This window comes from Triturus cristatus, chromosome 4_2 (assembly GCF_964204655.1).
Source record: "Triturus cristatus chromosome 4_2, aTriCri1.1, whole genome shotgun sequence".
NCBI classification, from domain to species: domain Eukaryota; kingdom Metazoa; phylum Chordata; class Amphibia; order Caudata; family Salamandridae; genus Triturus; species Triturus cristatus.
In genome coordinates, this window is record NC_140586.1 from 701,284,418 (window position 1) to 701,307,465 (window position 23,048).

The 23,048-nt window shown below is 44.9% G+C and overlaps 1 protein-coding gene across 3 annotated transcripts in view; it reads left to right on the forward strand.

Annotated features, from left to right (window-relative positions):
- DHCR24 (24-dehydrocholesterol reductase) overlaps positions 1 to 23,048 on the forward strand; it is a 132,718-nt gene that overhangs the window by 45,504 nt on the left and 64,166 nt on the right. For all 3 annotated transcript variants that reach the window (XR_014960667.1, XR_014960668.1, XM_085602534.1), the window contains exons 3-5: positions 5,526 to 5,631; positions 14,227 to 14,345; positions 14,438 to 14,701. Coding sequence is in view for 1 of the 3 variants with exons in the window: in XM_085602534.1 (XP_085458660.1) it covers positions 5,526 to 5,631; positions 14,227 to 14,345; positions 14,438 to 14,701 (489 nt within the window). In the remaining 2 variants the exon portion in view is untranslated. The remainder of the gene's footprint in view (positions 1 to 5,525; positions 5,632 to 14,226; positions 14,346 to 14,437; positions 14,702 to 23,048) is intronic.

Genomic DNA, 23,048 nt, shown 5'->3' on the forward strand with positions numbered 1-23,048 from the left:
CGGTTATCCAGAATCATCAAGCCTCTGCGCAACGGGTTAGCCAGCCAATCTAGGAGAGCCCCAGATTTGTCTCCCTCTGTGTGTGCACGTGTGATATAAGTTTTATAATCGAAACAGCGCAATCGCTCTAGTAGTGCTGCTACCGCCTCCTTTGCTTCCACTAGCTCCCCATGTTTGTCCGGCCTCCCAGGACGATCTCTCTCCACTTCCCTAAGGCGGTGTTCCGCTTCTCCTATTTCCGCTAGCAGCACCCTGTGTACCCTCAGCGATACAGCAACCCCGGATCACCGTTTTAAAAGCGTCCCATTCCACTAAAGATGTGGAGGCTGTGCCCTCATTGTCCCTGAAGTATTGCGTTATGGAAGTGCCCACTGTGACAAAACACCTGGTCTTCCAAGGCCTCCGGGTGTAATCGCCAAGTAGGTATCTTGCCATGTACATGCGTCCATTGCATCCGGAGTAAAATGGGATTGTGATCTGACCGTGTCCTAGCAAGGTACTCGCTGGCTTGTACGCCTGCATGCACATCCGGAGAGCATAAAAACGCACCTAAGTGCACATGGAGATCGTGCAGTGCTGAGAAAAAAAAGAGTGACCCCGCTCCCCAGGATGTTGAGCCCTCCAAGTGTCCACTAGCCCCCAGCGACCCTGCCAATGCCGCCTCACCTCCGCTATTTTGTGGATGGGCGCAGTAGGAAGAGGGGGGTGCGAGCAGTTCAAGTTCACATCTGATATACAATTTAAAGTCCCCACCAAGCAATACTGACCCAGTGATATAGGGTGCTAGTTTCCCTGACAGCTGCGAGAAGAAGGCAGGTTGTTCCATGTTGGGAGCATATATGCTCCCCAAGGCTATGTTGCTACCGTCTAGTTTTCCAAGAACCACTAAGTATCTGCCCTTCGGGTCTATAAGACTCTCTCTGCACTGAAAGGGCACCCCCGCCCGCACCCAAACCAATGCTCCCCGGGCGAACGCGGAATAGGCAGTATAAATGCCATTGTAACACTGCTCCTTCCTGCGCCTTTAAGTGGGTTTCTTGCAACCGCGCAATATGAACCCCCCTGCGGACTAAGTATACGTGTATTTTGTGTAGACGCCACATAGAATGCATTCCCCGTGCATTCCATGATATACACTTCAAGTCGTTGGTGGTACCCATCCGAACAGTGTTGGGAAATCTGCGATTTAAAACAGCCCTAGTGACATGCCTGGCCCTAACCAACCCTGAGCCTAACAAACAACCCCAACTCCCCCTCCCCAGGACAGCTACCTTTAAACTAGAACCCATCCAAACCATAAGAAAATTCACACTAAGTCCTCCGTCAACTACAGAAGCTCTGGGGACCTGCGGCTGGCTCAGGGCTTCTCTAACCATTACACACCAGCCTCATCATAAACAGGACAGTCCGGGGCATTCACCAGTCTTTAGAAGCATAAATGTTCTTCTGGATACTCTGCCCACTCTAGCTTACCACCCTCGTTAAATAATGCCATCTGCCGTCTGCGGTGTCACCTCGGGAATCCGTTCGCCGCTACCATGAGCCGTGTCCGAGTCATTGCTCCCTGAGTCTCTGGTAGAGCCAGCTTCTTCTTCCGATACTGCTGCCTGATCCTGCGCCAGTGCTACCACAGCTTGCAGAGACTCTGCCCACTCCTGTGCAGTCTGAGATAGCGTTGGTTTCTTCTGGGTTCTGTTACGGGGACGACGGTTCGGCCGTGATGTTCGGATTGTGGCTCACCTCTGCGCTTCTCCAGGGTTCTCTCCTCGCAGTGTCTCTTCTTTGTACGTCTCTAGCCAATCCCACGCATCCTTAGGAGAGTCCACATAGTGCGTTGTCCCATCTAGAATAATACGCAAGTGGACCGGTAACATCAGGGAATACTGAAGGCCCTTTCTTAACTGATACATAGGAGGCCCGCTTCCTCTGCACCTCCAAAGTATAGTCCGGTAACAGCGTAACCTTAGTGTTGTCCACAATGAAAGGACCCTCCGTCCTTGCTCTTTGCAGGAGTAACTCCCTGTCACGAAAATGGAGCAGGCGGGCCACCACCGGTGTCGGAGGCCTCCCCGGAGCCAGCGGCCTAGCCGGCACCCTGTGAGCCCTCTCAAGTGTAGAAAGTAGTGAGTCCCACCGGGGCCACCATGCTCCTGAACCACTTTTTCAGGAAGGCCACCATATCGCCCCCTTCTGCTCCTTCTGGTAGCCCCACCACCCTGATGTTGTTTCTCTGATAACGTCCTTCGGCATCTTCGGTCCTTCGCTCCAGAACATGCTCCCTGTTGGTCAGGGGTCACAGCTGCTGTGCCATATTTTTCTGCGCCGGTGCCAGCTCTGCAACACTGGTCCCAGTTTGCTTGACCCTCTCCAAGAGCTTTCTGTGCTCCTCTCGCAGTAGCCCAAGTCCCACTATGACAGCACTAATATCCTGGTGGAGAGTCGCCTTCGTGTCCGCTATGGCCTCTAGTATTTGTTGAAACTGTTGCTGCACCGGGATTTCGTGGGCAGTCTGCGGCTGATCTTGAGAACCTTCTTCTTGATCCTGGGGGGCCCCAGTCGGGCGACCCCTGGGTTTACCCATGGTGGCACAGGCCTGCCTCGCGCTCCTGCACCCCCTGCTCTGTCCGGTGGCGTGCACTCTCCAGGGGTGACCTGAGTCGGCTGCACCGCGCAGTGTCAGCTCTGTCCAATGATGGGGGTCACTAGTGAAGCGTCGTTCTCTGCGTCGCTCCGGGTCAGTGCTGGGTTTGTGTGCAAGGCCCAGGCCTGTCTCCTGTATCCCAGTCTCCCAACTGCCGCGGCCGCAGATGGGGGTCACTCGCTCTTCACCAGCTCCACTCAGATCTGCCCCTCAGTCGCTGCCTCCGCCGGAGGTATCGAGGCTTCACTCTACTCTCCTCAGCCCCTCCCGTCAGGGACCCACAGGTCACCGAATCACCAGCAAGGAGCTCTTCAACACCTGCCGCAGCTTACAGTGGGGCACATCATTGTCGCCATATTCTTTGCGGCCCCCGTCTTACTGGCCGCTGTTGCTCACTTCATCGTTGCTAGTCGTCAGTCGCCCCAAAGTTCTTCCCGGGGGGCCCCCGCCTGGGACTCCGACCCCTCGCCCGCTGGCCTCCTCAAAAGTCTGGCCCTATGTGAAGCAAATAAGCACCACACTGCTCTCGGGATCCACCCCCTCACAGCTCTCCACTGATCAAGGAGCCATGCCCATCTGGGTGAACCCCGACCGCAGTGCCAGTCCCGGATCCACTGGAGGCCTCCCCCTGCCATCGGTGTTGGCAGTCCGCTCCCTCAAGCCGCTGCTCCGGGCCAGCGCCGATGGTACTCTGCTCCGCTCAATCTTTCATCCAGGGCAGTATTCTAAGCCAGGGTCAGGGGGCCGCAGTAAAATCTCCCAGCCAGTCCCTCACTGCAAGCCCCGCAGGAGCCGCCTGCGCGCCTCAATTCTCCAGGGCAGGCGACTCGCACCTCACAGCAGCCTCCATTCACTGTTCTGCTCCCGGTGTTCCAGGGGCCTTCCGATCACTGTCATGCAAATCAGGGCACCCAGCCTGGCAAGGCTCCGCTGACAGGCTGGAACTCACTTCGGCGGCTCCTCCTCATCGTCTCGTAGGATTTCTCCTTACTTCCAGACCGGCGAGTCAGGGCACAGCCTGTTTCATCCCGTCAAGGCCTCCTCATGCTGTTGCGCCGCCATCTCCCCCTCCAGGCCGGTGCCGCAGGATAGAAGAGTCGGCAGCGCAGCCCCGATCTGGCACCACCTTCAAAGCGGAGCTCCGCACGCTATGCTTACTGCGCCCGCTTCCGCTGCCATTTTGAGGCTTCTCGATCTCCCGGGTCAAGTCCGCAGCCTCAGCCGATAGACAGGGCAGACGGCTATCAGCAGCTCTTCAGGTCCCCTTACTCGCAGGCACGGCCCGTGGGGGACACCGATAGTGTGTTGGGCGATCCCAGACGTCGATTTAAGAAAAACAACAGCAAGGCTGATGTGGAGCTCTCTGCTCACGTGTCCGCCATCATCCCCGGCCAAGCCACGCCCCTTTTCTATATGAAGTATTCATTGTAGAAGGTCACCTAGATCACTTAAGTTTCCATAGTGGAACTTAAACAAGGGAGGATATGATTTAGTTTCAGAAGTGATTAATGGTGTCCTTTGCAGCAGAAGGCTGAAAATGGAGGTGTATCCTTTGTGCAAATTACGTAAGTTGGGAACATGAAAACGTTTCAGTGTAGGGAGAATAAACTTTGAGAATTTTTAGCCACCATACCAAAAAGTTACCCCAATTTACTTGCTGGACTATGTTTCAGTTGGCTGTTTTTTTGGGGGGGGGGGCCTGAAAGGTGTGGACGTTTTTGTTCCTTGCACCTAACCCTTGCAAAGCCTACCCGTGATACTGGGTTAATTTACAACCAGACTGAGCCTCTTCCAGAATTTGGAAAAATAAAGATGTGTTTTTCAGCAGTTTGCTTATGGTGCTTAAGTTCTAAGGAGCATCTGCAGGTGAGTGGGACTTACATTTAAAGGTAGTGCTGAAGTTTGTAACAACTAGAAATGCAATTGTGAAGGATATATCCTCCGATACATAACTCCCCTCATCTGTAGCAAAAATTGATTGTTTTGTTAATAGCATGATTATATCTCAGATAAAGAATTGAATGTGGCACATAGTGCTTGATGGTTTAGTATACGGTTCAGGTGTAAAATAGTCCCTCATAATTTCCATTGGAAGCAGTTCCTGTAGTGTGGAATCATATGCCAAACAGCTAATGGAATGAGGTAAGAGTAAAATACTCCTGGGTGGAGAGAAAACCAATTCTAAGTATATTTTAAAGTATTAGTAATAGTAGGACATGCTGACTGCTGCATTCTCTAGTCAATCCTAAACAAGACACTGTGACAGATCGTGCCATGGCCAGGCATCTCACTACTTTCGAGTGGTCCATAATTCATGTAGGGGCCTCTGGTCTGTCTCAAAGGCTTGAATAGAACACATTAAAGCCCTAGTGGCATGCTGTGAATTTTTTATCTCCTCAGTCTCTTAACTGAAGATTCAGTGAGCATGATACTCTGAATAAATGAGTTGATGTACCACAAGGAAGGTTCAGTCCTTTGTTTCATTCTATTAAAAATTAATCGTGCATAAATGTTAGACTTGCTCTGTTCCTCTGCGTTGAATTTTCTGAAACGTACATAAACTTTAAATTCAAGTTCAGTGGTATTCTTTAAGTAGGCGTTTTAGCCAGTCTAGGTATGTTGTGTTTTGTACAGGGTGTTTAAATGGGTAATTGTTATGTCCTGTATATTGTGATGCCACCTGTAGAATGTTGGTGGAAGGTTATGTGGGGAGTTGGAATGTTTCTGGGGCAGTCATTTGGTGTTGGGGGTGGTGAGGGAGCCTGCTGAAGACCGTATGTGCCGTGAGCTGCAATAAAAGACTGTGTGTAGTAACACTGTGCTATGTTACTACAGTGCTCAGATGTATTAGTCTACAACGGTTTCTATTTGTCTTCCTTATCAGATTGTCCGAGTGGAGCCGCTGGTCAACATGGGCCAGGTTACAGCCCTGCTGAATTCCATTGGCTGGACTCTTCCGGTGGTGCCAGAACTGGACGACCTCACAGTAGGTGAGGTGATTCAGTCTACTGTCAAGAATTATGACTTAACCATCTTCAAAGAAGACATTTTCTCACATGCAGCTTTTGTTAAAAATAAATAAAAATGATGGCACGTTTATCTTTAAGTAACTCAAACTGGCTTCAGGAATGCAGAAATGCTGATGCCATTCATATGAGAAAAAATGAAAATGTACTCGTGGTCTTCTGTTGCAATACCTTGATAATGGGCTGCACATTAAGAAGCTGAACACCAGTAAGACAAGTAATGTCCTTGTTTCTGTGACTTTTGCTCTTGTGGTTTGGATCTGCTCTCGTCCAGGAATGGGAAGTGATAGCTTCGCTATAAGACTATAGCATAGCTTTACGTATATTATTGAACTAATTTGCCCCAATTCCCTTCCATAGTCTAATTTGGATACCATACATGATGGCCTTTGAGAAAGTAAGGGAATCGAGGCCTAGTTGAATATTATATGTAATTATATTAACCCATTGGAGACAACAATTATTTGTCTAAGAGGAAACAATGGTTGGTTGTTGCCCTCACGGAAGGGATTTAACCCTAGGATTGAATACTTTGTTATAAATAACACATAGTTAATCTTATCTTCCCAAAACACAGAGCTTTAATATGAATCGCAGTGTCCTCATTATCATTCTTCTTAGTAGAAACAACAAGCTGGAATTGTCAATGTTGTATGTACATATATGTACAACCCGTTACTTTGTCTACATTCATTGTGATCACTATTGGCGATTGTGCAGCACATAAATTATTTTAAAGAGTAAAAACGTTATTTAAGCTTATAGCTAGCGAAATCAGAAGGCAATAATTCGGCATTAAATCACAGAGAAGTATGGCCCACATGCCTGCACTTAACTGGCGCCTGCGAGGAGCAGTGAAGAAAGAGGAGATAATATAGACAAGGGACTTGGATGACCTGTCATGAACTTTTTGTCCCATGTGTTCATGGGATTTGTAGTTTGGTTAATGTTTTGACATGACTACTGATCATCCCTTGAAATCCTTCTAATAGGGTGAGTAGATATATTGTGTTGGACATAGTCAAACAAGAAGCCTGAAGAGAATCAGTGTTTCTTTTTTGGTTGGGGTTTACTACGTGGGTCAACCTTACTTTTATGTATCAATATCAAAAAGGTATTGGCAGCATCCCATGTATTAAGATTCACCACTGACTCTCTTTTTTAAATTGTTGTCCTAAGAGGATAAAAAAACATTTGATAATGGCAACAATGTAAAATAAAGAGCTTGTGATTCCTGCTACTCGCAGTGCTATTAATACCTTCGTGATATGAGGGGTGGTGTTGTGTGATTGCTATATATTCACTGAAGAAAACGCAGTTAAAAAGTGGCTTATAGTTCTGGATCAAACTAGTGAAACCACTGAAATTTACCAGTAATTGTTATAAACTAACATAACTAGCGCCATCCGTCATGGCGCCATGTTGTTGTTACCTTGAGCACTGTTTTGTTCGTTTCTGTTCCTTTGCCAAATTGGTGTTTTGTGCGTGGAAGGTTATGGCGAGTGGTGTGTGCATTGCTTACCGTAACCGGTAAATTTCAGAAATTTGACAGCTTGAGCCAGAATAATAACTCCCTTTTTAAAGCATAAACCACTGAAAATCAGTTTTTAACAGTTTTTTTTCAGTGAATATATCCTAAATCTGATACTTACACACTAAATAAATCCTACTGGCTCGAGGGGGCAATTATTACTCAAGAATGCATGTTTCAGGCAGTCAAAAGCATCTAAATCTACTCCTGTGCACTTCTTGCTTGAGGTCTGGGAGGTCTCAGGTAGGCCTGTAGGCATAAGGGTGGATGATCCTTTGAGTTCTGCCCTCAGATCGAGTGGTCGAAGGCACTGTGTTGCCAAGTTGAGGATTTTCTGCTCCAGCGGTGCATAGCTTCAGAGACCATCGGTTGTATGAAGGCATCCATGACCTCACTAAAGTCGTCATTAATGGGGAGGTAGGTAACTGCTTCTTCCTCCATATAGAAGTTGTTTATGTCTTGCCTATTAGAGGCACTTTATGGGCTGGCCGCACGAGGTAGCGAAGAAGGGCCTGAGCGGGCACAATAATATAAGGGGACACTGTTAGCCCTTATATTCACAGGGCTAATGCGTAAGACAGTTAGTAGCAAACCTGTCTATTTTTCAAATATTAGCCTGAAATCGAAGCGGTTGTTGACTTCGATTACCTACCCCTACTCTGGGAGGCCACAAGCGTGAGAATGAGTCTCCTACAGGCGCAGGTACAGACCCCAGAGAAGAGGCATCACACTCCAAGTACCGGGGCTAAAGAGAGGCGCCCGGCTGTGCGTGCTGATCCGATCACTATCTGTGGAATACGATTGGAGCAATGGGGCTGCTCTAAGTGAAGCCTATGGAGAGGCGTATGGGTGCCACTAGCGGTTGGAAGACCACGCCACACAGCCCTGACAAACCTCAGAGAGGCCAACGACCTTGTGGCCCTCAACCGTGTAGAAGCAAGAGCACTTCCGCGGATAGCCATGATAACCTGAAAGGCAATGAATTGAGAGCTACAAACAATATATCGAAATTGAAAGCAATAAATCAGCATTAAATCACCGAAAAGTATGGTAAACAGGCCTGCATTTAACTGGCGGCCGAGGGGAGCAGTGAACAACAAGCATTTGCAATGCAATTGGTCTCGCCTTTGGGATCTTATATGTATTTAGCTATGCAGCACATTAGCCTGGGTGCTGAAACATCTATTCAGGCTTCGCAAAAGTGCACTGCTCAGAGTATTGTCATCCTCACTTATTAGGTGCATCATACTTAAACCTTATTTAAAATGTAGAAAAATTATTTTTAAAAGAACGTGCAATTTATTTGACTGTTTACTGGAGTAAATGAGAGAGGCAGGAGAAGAGAGACTGCGCGGATGATAATCTCTGTCACACAAAATTAATAGAGACATGGCAGTCTAGGTCCCTATGCCATTAAATCTGCAATGATTGTATCCACGTTATGCACCCAGGTGACAACTTACAAGTGCGGGTAGGGTGAAGGAAACCCCTAAATACAAAATTGCACCTAAGACTGGACTCCTATGTGCATAGCAGATTACTGATAAACTACCCTGCATGCGAGTACTTCGATGTGAATGATCTCACCACTTGAGTATGAACAAGATAACCCTGAGTCAGAAACAATTCCCAAAACAGGTATATCACACTTTGCATATACACCCAAGACATTATTACATGCACATGTTTAACCTATGGTGCAATTTCCCCAATGTCAAGGTTAACCAGGGTATAAGAATCAAGAGAAGGGCGACTGTCATATCCGGTCTATATAAGTTGTAACTGACGACAGACAGTAACTAACTTGTAAAATTAGTAGCTCAAGACTGAAAATCCCCCAAAATGTAAGTGACGGTAAGACAGATGCTTTACCAGTGATGTAAGTGACTGATGCAGGTGTACCCCACGTAACAGGGGCCCTCTCAGTGGCAAAAGCACCCAATGATATGTGACCTCAACAAGAGCGGTGTAACCCAATGACAGCCAGCCAGTATATTAAAAGTGTTTCGAGACAGTGTGGACCTATAATCTCCGTGATCGCAACGATGTAATTAGTGGCGGGGGGGGGGCCTCGCTATGAAGTGATATGAAGGGATAGTCCCCAAAAAATGGGGAAAGGGATCCAGATTTATTTCCTGATCGGAAGTATTTCTGCTAGATAGTTTGGGCTGAGGCAGTCTAAGTCACATGTCAGCCCCTACATTCAGAGGTGCCAGATTGTCTGGAAACCTTGATATATGCGTATAGTCCTGTCTGTCCCTTTGCAATCAGAGAAAAGACTTTCTAGAAAGAACTGACTAGGATTTGTGAAGAGGAGATATGTCTTTAAAGGTGCAGGTTGCATGTCACGTTTTCTATTAAACATCAGACTACAGATAACATCGCTTTATCATAGGATAATTTCTAGCGCTGTTCGAGAAACTGATGCATGATCATTGTACAGAATTTAGTATAATACACATTTTTAAGTGGGCATAGTGTTATGTCATGTGCTAAATACTTTTCAGGTAGTGTAGCATAGCATAAACACCATAACACAGCAACGCATAACATACCAAAGCATGAGCAAAAATATAGCGTAGTGTAACATGGAAAAACAGGATAATACAGCAAAGGAGAACCCAACAACATAATACAGCATACCAGAGTACAAGGAGGCAGAACATATTGTAGGATAATTAACATAACAGCAAAACACAACACAGTACAGTTTTTAAGATAACATGACAAAGCATAACAATTTAGCGTGGCATGATTATAATACTATATACCAGTTTATCCACGTGCATTAGAGCATAGTTTAAAACAACGTAACCCAGCAGATCAAAACATGGCTCGCACACTATAGTACAAGACAACAGAAGGGAGTAGATGGATTTAGCAGTCCCAACTGTTCCTGGTAAATATGCGTTCACTTTCCTGCCTTTAAAATGGGTGCACTTGGAAGCGTGAAAGTGAAACGTGTGCCCAGAAGCGTTTACATAAATGCATTTGTGTTTTGGGGAGTTGATGAGATAAACTGACTGGGACCCCAAAGGAAACATTTGACTTGGGGTACAGCATTAGGGTGATTCAAGAAACGGGCTCTCTTTTATACTCCAGTTCTAGCGCTTTGATGATTTTGTCACCGGTATAGTGCTTCCGTGAGGGGTGATAAATGGACATCTTTTCACTTTCAAGCCACCTTGTGGAAGCGAGAGACCTCCTCGGGGAAAGGCGCCTATGAAAACAATAGGAGACACCCGGAAGGGCTATAACTGCTGGCATTTAAAGCCAATAAATCACGCGTTTCTTGTGCGGACAGCCCCGAGCACCTTTGCGCAGTTACTATATTGTGCAGTAACATATTTTACACGAAGGCATTCATGTGGGAATTGTGTGCCTTCTTATTAATTGAAAAACGTGGTTAGTAAATTACATTTCTGAACATTTCTGGCTGAACCCAGATGTTTCCTAATCAGTCAGCGCTGGACAGCGGCTAAATTGCATCAAAATGCCCCGCTAAATTGAGACCTTTGTGTGCAGGCCTCTTCTCCTCGTATTGAAAAGTTGATGACATTCTTCTCATACGTGAGTTTGAGCTATTGTTATTGTAAATAACAATGCCTTTTATTTTTGTTTTGGATTTTAAAACATGAATAAAAGACATTGCCGTTTACAATGCCAATAGCTTAAACTCGCGTAAGTCCGAGACCTATTGCATTGTAAACGCTTGCTTAGGCATGCTGAAGTGGATGCCTGCTTGTGCCCCGGGGGGACCGCAAAGTGCATTCTGATAGAGAAGCACTCTAGTAGGTCCCTGCTTTTGCCCCAGGGGCACTATAGTGCACGCAATGGACACAAAGATAAACCCCTTTAAGGGGGCTTGTTTTGAAGCGACGAGCGGTGGCGTAACATGTAAAGCTGCTGACGTTGGAGTTGGAGAGCAGAGTTCGATCCTCGGCTTGGGCTGTATAATGATAAATCATTAAAAGAATGTCCGCGGCGTGGGCTGTATTAATCCTAAATAATTAAACAGAGATCTCAGAGAAAACAAGCTTTGTGGGGAGAGACAAATAAAACAAGCATTGGCAGAGACACATAAAACAAGCATTGGCAGAGACAAATAAAACAAGCATTGGCAGAGACACATAAAAGACACATAAAACAAGCATTGGCAGAGATAAATAAAACAAGCATTGGCAGAGACAAATAAAACAAGCATTGGCAATGCAATAGTATGGGGTGTGAGAAGGCATTGGAAGAAAGTAGTCTGTGCAGTAAAGGGGCCAATAGCCGTGGAAGGACACAAATGAAGAAATGTCCATCATAAGGAGGGACTAACAAGCCTACAACCAATCGGAAGGCACCATCTAGGACACCAGCCAATGAAAATGATGGGTGGAGAGTGGGTGGAGCTTATATACACTATAGTGTATACTGCATGTCTCAACGAGACAGCGCAAGCTCTGCCTAGGCGAGACCTAAAAAGGAGGAGGAGATAATATAGACAAGGGACTTTAACAGGGGATTGATCAACTTGATTCGATGACCTGTCATGAACTTTTTGTCCCAAGTGTTCATGGGATTTGTAGTTTGGTTAATGTTTTGTCATGACTGCTGTTAAGTAGCTTAGGTTGCTCAAGGTGCTGGTAAGTTTCCTAGCAGATGGTAGAAAATGAGAGGATATTTTCCTACTTTTTGACCTCAAATGCATAGGGGAAAGCTTATTCCACTGCAGAAAATGACTTGGCACTGGAGTTTAGTTCAAACATGCTTAGGCTCTGTAGTCATTCTGTTTAGTGATTTTGGGGGTGAACTCAACATTTCCATTTTTGGGGTTCATTGATAAGGAAGCCTAGGTAATTCGCTCGAAAACCTAATGGCATCCCATATCTACATCGAGTTCTCATGGTTTGGCACAAGAGGTTAGTTTGGCTTTTTTGGCAAGTTCTCCAGTTCTTCCAAACCAGCCATGAGTTGAAGAATTTGTATTATTGCTTCCCCGCCATACAATCAGTTACCCTTTGATAACATCCATTGTTTCACCTCATTCTCCATAGTGGTGAGCGTACCGATTTACAAAAGAACTATTGTTTAATTGTTTTCTTATTTCTATCCCAAGTTGCAACTTTTTTCTTTTTTTCTTTTTTTGCATCCAACTAGATCTTAAATCGATTTTTAAAAGTTAACACCAATAGAAAGCTTTTTACTTAACCTTTCGTGATAAATCAATAAATGAAAAACTAGGCTGAGGCTCAGCACACTCATCTAGAAGAAAAACTGCTTCAATATTATAAGGAAGTCACGTCGACCCATTTCCCCAAATGCAGTGTATCGACATTTAGAAGAATCACAGTTCAGTGTCCTGTGAGTCTAGTGACTGAGAGCCAATATGCCTTTATATTTTGTAAGTTGTCACTTCTGGGGTAAAACTAATTTGAGACAGACTCAGCTTTTCTCCACATTCCGTGTTTTCTTACTGCCATACAATGGCTGACTGTCTATTTTGCCACGTAACGTCATACAGGATTCACAGGATGAGAGACATTATACTGCTGAGTGGAAGACTGAAGAATCCAAAAGGTATGCCACTTTTGTGTGGAGCAGGTCTCAGCCACCCAAAAAGCAGAGGTGCAACTTCAATGCTTACGGACACCATAAGGAAAATTCCATAAATAGTGATGTCCCCACTATTGCCACCACTTCTATTACATGTCAAAGGGATTGCGGTTGAAGATGATATTAAGCGGGCTGCCTACGATTAGTTTGATTTTGTCATCAACCAACTTAGTGAAATTTACCATCCGTACCTGTGCTGTCCAGGACATTGGAGAGCTCAAACAACACTTTTGTTGCCATATATTATGTCAAGATGTTAATTAGTGTCACAGGATTGATCCTATCAAAAGCAGCTGAGAAATCAAAAAGGACTAAGGCACAGGCCAGGTTCCTCCCCCACCTGCAGCCATATGCAGGGAATCTCCTGAGGGCTACCAGATTGATAGGAATGGGGAAGGTTGAGCTGTGAATAATGTTACAAAATATGGTTTCCTACACATTGATCAAGAAATTGATTATTTGCAATGGAGAAAACTCCTAACTGCAAAAAAAAGAACACGACAAATGTACAGTATCCTAGTTACATTTAGACAGATATTAAGTGGGAAAATCTTTGATGCCCAAACCCATCTCAAAGAATTTGGGAATTTCTCTTTTCTTAAGTACTCTCTTTGATTTGTACTTGCCAATGTAAAACATCCAGCTAATAGACCAATGATGAGATTCGAGATTTTTGCTGACTTTAGAAGTATGCTGGATGCAGAGAAGGCAAAAACATGCCTCCGTTTATTCCATATGATTAAAGAAAAAAGTATGGTAACACTAACATGTCTTTGTATTTTGTTTATGCATTTGTTTTGCCTTAGCTTTACTCAGTAAATATGTTCTGGGATTTTGAATCTTGTTTATGCATATCCACTGGCTATTTTTGATGAGAGCAGGGTGTCATGCAATCACTTGAGGGATTGATGTAGGTGTTTGTGCTTAAATTATATTTTTGTATATTATATCTTACATTTTAAATGGTATCTTGTAGATACCTTGTAGTAATGGAAGTAGATCTGTGGATTTCGTTTTTCCGCAGTATTATTGCATTAACATTTTGTTTTTTTGTAAACTGCCAAAGATCTGGTAAACACCCCAGCTTTACTTTACTCTTCAACATGAAACCTGTATGCGTTCTCAAATAAGCTGCTGCTCTGAGTCACACCTCACATATGCCTATTTTGGGGAAATGTACTTATTTATCTTTGTCGCTTTTTAAAAATCGAGAATTTATTTTCTAGCTTGCCCCCCCATACATTTAAAGGAAGATTATCCTTCTCGGTTCTGAAGTATATGGAGGTTACTCTACCATTGTGTGGTGTTCTAGTGGCCTTATGCGTTCTCTTTCTATTCATATACAATATATGTGCTTCTAAAATACAGAAACTGCTCTGAGAAAATTCCTTCGACCATAGTTTCCATTTAATTTTTTTTTGTTGCAGGTGGCTTAATTATGGGAACTGGTATTGAATCTTCATCCCACAATCACGGCTTATTTCAGCACATTTGCCTGGCCTATGAACTTGTTGTTGCAGATGGAAGCCTCGTCCGGTGTACACCAGTAAGAGATTTCTTTTTATATTACGGTGTTAAATATATTTGTTCATTGTTTACCCAAGACCAGTATTTTAATTACTGGCCTACTTCTTTCAGACCGAGAATTCTGACCTATTCTACGCTGTACCATGGTCCTGTGGCACCCTTGGATTCCTGGTTGCAGCAGAAATTAAGATAATTCCTGCCAAGAAGTATGTCAAACTACATTATGAACCTGTGCGAGGTCTCGAGAAGATTTGTGAAAAATTTATTCAAGAATCTAATAAGAAGGAAAATGATTTTGTGGAAGGATTAGCATACTCCTCAGATGAAGCGGTTATAATGACTGGAGTCTTAACTGACGAGGCTGAACACGACAAGGTACATTTTTATGCAATACATAGTTCATTTCCTTCTGCGAAGCCATCCACTTTAGGATTACCATGATTATGGTAAGCGTTTGATAGTGGGTGTAGTGGTGTTAGTTTATATTCTCATACTCTCAAATGTAAGCTTGCTGGTGGTTTGTTGCTCCACTGTGAATGCTCCTCTAGTCTCAGCAAGATTCTGCACTGCACTGAAGAGTGATATTCTCCCCTCCCTATATTGCCCTGTGATCATGTCCTGTTACTCGATTTCTGGCTTTTTAAAATTAATACACTTAGTGATTACAAAATTCAAGGCCACATTAAATATGTAGATTCATGAATTGCTAAGTGGGAATATTAAATTGAACTTCAAGTACGCTTCTATGTGGTAAACATTTAAAGCATGCATTTAGTCTATATGTATTGCAAAAGATTTGGCTGTCCTCCACATGCTGGAGCATGATTTATTCACATTGAAACAATGCATATATTTAAGGCATTGGGGGATTGGGTTCCTATCTTTTGAAGCATGGAACGGTGGATAGGTCATACGCCACAATGAATAATTTCCTGGTTGATTAGCCACAAACTAATCCCTTGGGGTACCAGCAACGGGAGGGTATAGTGTTGTTTAGTAAGCACCACAATGCTAATATCTCCACGTATTTGTAAAATCTATTGTTTCACAAAATTCAGAGTGGGCCATATCTTGAGCAAGTGAGGTTAATTTGAAATGAATGGAACTTTATACAAGCAGTAAAACCAGTGCCTAATTTGAGGCGGTGGTTGCCGGTGGGGTGCACCTGTACTTATTTTTGGGGACCAGAACTTATTTGGCCACATCAGACATTTCCCGATGCCAACACACGAAAAAACAAACAAAACAAACAGACCGAAAAGAAACGCAGAAAATCTGTCACCAAGGAAGAAAGCAGACATCTTTAAAAGTGAGATAACCTAGCAGGGAGTGACTGGCAGTTAATTAAAGAGACCTGAGGTGGATTTGGGACTGTGCACCCTTGCTATTCGAACTCTAACATCTGAGCAGCGCTCTGAGCACCGGCACCTATTATTTTACAAATAAAGCACTGACTAAAACATCCAGCAATGGAAAGGGAAATAAAGTTTGCCCTAGATGGGTTAAATGGTTATAAGGCTCCAAGCCAAGATTGGTTTACCTTCTGACTTTTGAAATCGTTCTCATATTTGTTAGTGCTTCACAACCTTAAATCAGTGTACAAGCAATTTTAGCATTGTTGCATAGGCAACACTTGCGGCTTCGATCTCTCTAATGTTAAATTCTGATAAACCTAAAATATCTGCTTATCCTGATCGCCAGTCATTTTCATTCTGGCCCTTTCCTATGAGGGAGCTTTATACTGTGGAGGTCCACTTCTGATAATCTGAGGAGACTATTTTTATGATACATCAGATCAAGTGAACTTCTGGATACTAAACAAATATTTGATTCTGTTGATTGCCTTTTGTGTTTTTTAGTGTTGAGGAGAAGAAGAGCTAGCAAAAACGCCCTGTCCGATTATTCTTGAATCAATATAGTTCATATGGATACCAGTATCTGCCATGCTTTTCACCTCCTGAGAGGCGGGATCCAGCAATCCACATTATCCTCACAGTAAAACATTTAGCATGCGTATTCATAGATATCTCTTCCGGTTAATATTCAGAGTTACCTATATATTGAAATAAAATAACTCCTTCTATTAGCTGATATGATAGGAAAAGCTGGTGGGGGGATGGGGGCGAGGCTACCATTGCAAGTCATACCTCTTAAACACATTTATTTAGTAGTAAGTATAGATTCAGATTTCAAAGGATACTTCCACAATTAATCTGGGTAGGCAGCTGAGCCAGACTATAGTGAAATTTGCTTGTGCTAAAGTGTAACGGGAGCCGCTTTGATTTTTCTTACCTTAAGAAGCAAGTCAAGTTTGTTTCATTTGAATATGGCAAGATTTTTGCTTGCGCTAGCGATAGATTTAATTGCTGCTCGGTTATTTAAGAGTTTTATATAGCGCTGGCCAGACCCGAGGGTATCGGAGCGCTTTACAACATATGTGTCAAAGAAATCACACAGTTAGGCAGTAGTATCAAGGAAAACACACAGTAACGGGGTAGTATACATAGTAGTTCATGGCGCTTCGGAGGTCTGGGCGCACTGTACCGCATTAAGTCAAGGAAGTCTGATGGAGTACTAGCAGTGTGCACGTTGGCTCAAGCCAACCTCCTTTAGGGATGGGGGGGCGAGGGAGGTGTCTGGTGGCTTGGTGGAGGTAGATGTCTTGATGGCAGAGAATCAAGCTGCTGCCAGGTTCCAGCTAGTGAGCTCCGGTGGCAGCTAACGATACGGGAGCGAACGATTGAGAAAGAGGTCTTTAAGCTGCATTTTAAATTTTGGGAAGGATGGGGTAGTTCTGATGTGGACTGGGATGGAATTCCAGATTTTGGGCGCACTTCCAGAAAAGGAGCGGCCGCTGTTTTTTTGTTTACGGGTTCAGCGGGATGGAGAGAAGCATATTTGAGCTCCTGAGGGTCCTTGTCTGACCGGCCTTCTTAAGTTTGGAGGCCAGGTAGGCGGGTTACCCTGTGTGCACGGTTTTGTGCGTGAGGCAAGCAGTTCTGAAGTTGGCACGCATTTCGACTGGGAGCCATTTTAGCTCTTTGAGTGCAGGCGATATGTGATTGGATTTCTTTGCTCCTGGGATCATTCTTGCTGCTGCGTTGAGCGTTGTTCTGAGGGGAGCTAAGTGGCATTTAGCTGTGCCTGTGGGGGTTGTGTTCCCATAGTCTAGGCTGGACAGCACCAGTGATTTAGTGGCCTGTTTGAGGTCTTTGGGTTGATGAAGGGTTTTATTTTGTTGAGTAATTTCAGGTTGAGGAAGGCGCTCTTTGCGGAGTTCTTGATGTGCTTGACCATGTCTAGTTTTGGATCGAGAGTGATGTCCAGTGATTTTACAGAGTCAGCCAAGCGGATATTGCCGTTGAGGGCGTCAATAGCTTTAAGCCATTTTATGATTTGGGGGTTCTCTTTGTGGTTGGAGATTAGGAGGAATTCTGTTTTGTCTGTGTTGAGTTTCAGGTGGTTAAGAGATAGCCAGTGTTGGACTTCACTAAGAGCGTTGTTGAGTCTTTGAATGTCATCGATGGAGGAGGTTTCGAGATAGATCTGGGTGTCGTCTGCATATAGGTGAAAGGGGACGTTGTTTTATTTTTTAGTATGGTGGTGAGGAGTTTCAAGTAGATGTTGAAAAGTTGAGGGGAAAGATCTGACTCTTGGGGAACACCTCTGCTGACGGGGTGTAGGTCTGACGAGACGTTTTTGATTTGTATTCTTTGTGTGTGGTTCTGGAGAAATGAGGAGAACCACTGTAGGACCACCTCTGCTGCACCTAGCCTTTTTTGAAGTACTTTGATGAGTAGGCAGCATTGGTCCGTGTCTAGTGACTTGTGGAGGTCGTCTATGATGTTAATGATTGCTGTCTCTCTACTGTAGCCTTGTTGGAAGCCAGATCGGTGGGGGTCCAGGAGGTTGATGTTGTCCATGTGTTGGGTTTAGTTGTATGAGAACACATCTTTCCAGGATTTTGGATAGGAGAGAAAGATTGGAAACGGGTCTGAAATTATTCAAATAGTTAGTGTCCAAGCCCGTTTTTTTTTTAGAAGTGGTGTGACTTGGCCGACTTTGAGGCAGTCTGGAATGGTTCCGGTTCTCAGAGAGCTGTTTATGATTTTGCTCCAGACCGGGGCTAGGGAGAGCTTACGTTTTTTAGCCAGTTGGGTGGGTATAGGATCGATGACGTGTGAAGAGGGTTTGGAGGTGGAGATTAGTTTAATTATCACCGATTCAGAGATGGGGTTGAAGGATTATCAAAGATTGGTGGGTGATTGGGTACGATATCATCTGTCCTTGGGGACAGGCTCCTGTGAGGGGGACTGTGGTTGAGATCCAAGGAGAGCTCAATCTTGGTGATTTTGTTGTTAAAGAAGTTGGCAAAGTTATCGCACAGGTCTTTGGAGGCCACAATCGAGGAAAGAGGGGGGGCTTGGAAGTCTGTTGCTTGATGAGGTTGAAGAGTTCCTTGGGCCTGTTTTTTTCCATTGTGGAGAGCAGTGCAGAAGAAGGACGTTTTTTCGTTAATGATGTGTTTTTTGTACTTCCTGCGAGTTGATTTGAGTTGCTCGCAAAGGATTGAGGTTGGGTTGTTCCGCCAGAGTCTTTCTGTGGCCCTGAGATGTCTCCTTTCGGAGTTTATGTCCGTATTGAACCAGGATCTGGATGGTATGTTTCTGGCTTTTTTTAGTTTCAGGGATGCTAGTTGGTCCAGAAAAGAAGTCATGGTTGCGTTCTAGTGAGAGGTGAGTGCTGTTGTGGAGAGATCATCTGTGGAGATGGGAAGGAGAGATCTCATCTTTTCCTCCAGGTTTGCCAGGGGGATCTGAGTTAGGTTTCTCGTCCATTTGGGGGGGGGGTCCAGCGTGGGGGGTTTGCATAGGATCGGTTGGCTGATGCGGAATAAGATGAGGTGGTGATCAGACCAGTCAATGGGTTGTGTCACGTTGGACAATAATGGCATCCAGGGTAGATCCTTTGTCGTGTGTTTCTTCAGAGCAATGTTGAATAAGGTTGTTGTTATTTAGATCGTTCAGGGATTGGATTAGTTTCCTCTTTCCAGTGTAGGTTGAGGTCGCCTAGAATTAAATTGTTTGAGTCTCGGAGTGAGCAGTAGGTTATCGGATCGGAAAGGTGTTCCCCCGAATGCTGTGGTGTTACCTGACGGATGGCGGAGGAGGTGGCAGAATAGAGATTTCTTATGGTTTGTCTTAATGATGGCAGTTAGGCATTCAAACGTGTTGTATTTGAAGGTGTCTGTTTCCATCATAGAGATGTTGACCTTGTGTATGATTGCTATTGCCCCTCCTCGTTGATCCTTTCTGTCTTTGTTGATGAGTGCATAGCCCCGGGGCACAAGCATGTCCAGGCTTGGGGAAGAGAATTTGTTTAACCAGGTTTCAGTGATGAAGGTAATGTCCATGTCACGGGTGAGGATGGTTTCTTCCAGCTCAGTTGCATGTTTGGTGGCTGATTTGCAGTTAATGAGCATGCATTTGGTGGAGGTCGCCTCGTTTTTGTGTTTCTTGATTAGGGGAACCCTGGGAGTATATGTGAGGAAGGCAGGGGGTCTTAAGTGTCTCAGAGGGGAGCGGTCTCTTCTGAATCCTGTGATAACCTCGATCTTGGATTTTGGGGTGGCAGAGGTAGGGGTGTCATAGGAGGCGGCGAGCTCCGTCACTTCACTTGGGGACATATCTGCAGTTGTTCTTTTGGGTCTCTGTGAGTTGTTTGAGAGGTGGGTTGAGATCCAGTTAGGATATAATGCCTTGGGAGGCTGTTGCTGTCTGGTGATTGGAAAAGTGGGAGTCGAGAGAGGGAGTTGGCTAGGCTCTGAGTGTGGAGAGGCTTAGTAAGATTGCGTTAAGACCAAGTATTACAATTTCTAGCTGGCTTTCCAGCAGGGCAAGACGTTGCGTCATTTCTTCAGAGGGGGTGTTTAGTGCAGGGTCGTCCCGCCGGGGAGAGAGCTTGTCGTTGATATGTTGGCTTTTGGCATTCCTGATGCCGGTGTTGACTATGTGTGGAGCCGTGGGAAAGGGGCGTAGGGGATCGCGTGGTGGATCCCTTGTCCTCTTGCGTGTGGAAAGAGCTATGAGGTTAGGTGTCGTAGATAGCGGGTTGTGGGCGTTAGTTGTTGGTTGGGTGAGGAGGGAGGGCGTGGGTGGTGATTTGTCCGGGGGATGCGGAGCATCCTTGGCGTCATACCTCCTGTTTGTGTTGGAGAGGACGAGTGTATTGTGCGTGTTTTGTTCGAGGAGGGTAGAGGGGAGGTAGTTGTCCAGGGGGGAGAGGATGAGGGGGTTGACGGAGGGTGTGGGATTGGTTTGTGGGGTCTCTTTTCGGGTCAGTCTGTCAAGGGATGGAGAGTAGGTCGGGTGTGGGTGAGAGGGGGCGTTACGTAGTGAGGGGAAGAGGGTGTCAAATCCTTCTAGGTGATAATTGTTGGCTTGAACCAAGACTGTGCCATTGTGGTAGATGGTTGCAGAGATATTGCCCTTACACCTAGTGTGGTTGTGGATAGAAAACGTTAGCTTGCAACTGTAGGGAGTGTTGGTTGATTTGGTTATGTGGAGCAGTGATCTGAGCATGGAATTCCAGTTTTCTGGTCTTATGGTATGGAAAATGAGATCCATTTTCAATTGACCCTTGGAGGTGCAGTGGTAGATGTCCGCGACTAGGGTTTCTGGGTGTTGACGAATCAGTCTGTGTTTCAAGTTTCTTTTCGCTTTCGAAGAGAGGTTGTGGGGGAAAGTGATGTAGAAGGAGTTTGGGCCATGTGGTTTAAGGTGTATTGATGTGGAGGGGCTGGGTGTGACTGTGGTGGTAGATGATGTCAAAGAATGGGAAACCCAATTGACCCTTGGAGGCTTGGGAAATTAAATAAGCAGGTAAGTGTGCCTACAAGGGATACATTTAAATATGTTTGTATCAATTGTAGAAATAAATTGATGTAAGTCCTATAAAAAGTCACATACAATTGGAATTTCCAAAGAAAAGTCTACTGATTTAACAGTGAATCAAACATGAAGTTACACAAATGAAAAACAATTGTAAACAAAAATTATGAACAACAACACGGGTGTAGGTATTTTAAAACCTAATTTTATATTAACAAAAAGTAATTGATTTATAAAGGGTACAGAATTTTATTTTTTTTAAAACAATTTTTATTAACACAAACAGAAAATAAAGGTACACCTTTCGTCAGTACAGGTTTCATCCGTGTGGTATATTTTGTTGGCATAATTAATCAATTTCTGACATTTTTGTTGAAACTGTTGTACAATTACATCCAAGCCTATGTAGCCATCACCCGACGCCCCCCTCTAATATTCCCACTCTTTGTTTGTGTCATTTCTTATGTCGTGATGATGTCTCTTTTTCATTCGCTCAGCTCGGGCTCTGAGTCTGCCACAGGGGGTTCGCATACATTTCCTCTAAATGCGTTCCATTTTCCCCAGATTCTCTGCCATCTCCGGGGGCAACCCCTGTTTGCACACACCACCCTCTCCGCCGTCATGGCACTATCCAGGTCTCGGCACCACCTCACGTGGGAGGGGAAAGGGTACAGAATTAAGAAACCAACACAATGTAGCCAGAAGTAAAGAGATATACATAAAGTTGAATTATCTTCATGGATACAGTTGTAAACCCCTTTTCACGGAGTGTTTGTGGGCAATCTATAAAGATTATACAATATCAAAATTGCCAGTAAAACAGTTAAATGGGAAATAGGTGTAGGAGTTGACGTTTCGGTCTAATGTTGTCTTTGTCCGTTAGACCATCCTCAGGACTTTCATTATGATGATCGAGAAGACCCTTCACATTAAATAGAGTCAGCAATTCGAGAAGCTAATCATAAATCGACTTGCTGCTTGTGTAACAAGTGGTTATTGCGATGCAGCTTAAGAACCACAAACGATGTAGGCTCTTTCAGCCGGGAAAGCGGTGCCAGTTCTGATTTGTAGCTCGAAACGGGATCTAAAGGATCAAAGCGTGCTGAAAAGTCAGCGTATGGTGGTAGATGTCATTTTGAGTTAGATGGGCGGGAGGATGGTTTGACAGAGCTCTTCTCAGGCTGTTGATCTAATGCCAGACCAGCTGTTTCAAGTAGGCAGTATGTGATCTGCAATCACGGCAGTGTTCTGGGTTGGGTCAGAGTGGGTAGCCCTCTGAGGAAACCCCAAACTGGGGTATAAGAGGTGTATTGGTGTTTGAGTTGGGGTGGTGACTAGAATCAGTTATTGGATGGTAAGCCTAGATGTATGTGGGTCCCTCCGGGATCTCCCTTGGTTGTGGGTGGTGCACTAGGGGGAGGTTAATAGGGATTGGTCCAGGAAGATGGTGATTATTTACAGCATAGGTGTTGAAACTTTTTGTTCTCGATAGCAGTGAGGGGGGGGCCATTACTAGTGCTGTGGGGCATCAGCGGTGAGTGTACTCAGGGGGCCGCCATCTTAAGTTCAGTCCCAGGGGGGCACCATCTTAAAGTCAGGCGTCCAAGATATCAAGTCAGTCCCTAAGAAATCCCAGACATTTTTAGGCTTTGTCTCGTTATTATCTAAGTGTGGATTCCAGTCGCCTGCTTTCAAGCACTACTCCTGAACACAAACCCTGGTAAAAATGTCGCATGTTGCAATGACAACATAAATATGGCATTTTTACATCTCTAAGGAATCTCTGGTGTTTGAGTTTTTACTTTGCCCTTGAGTTATGTATGCAAAACAGC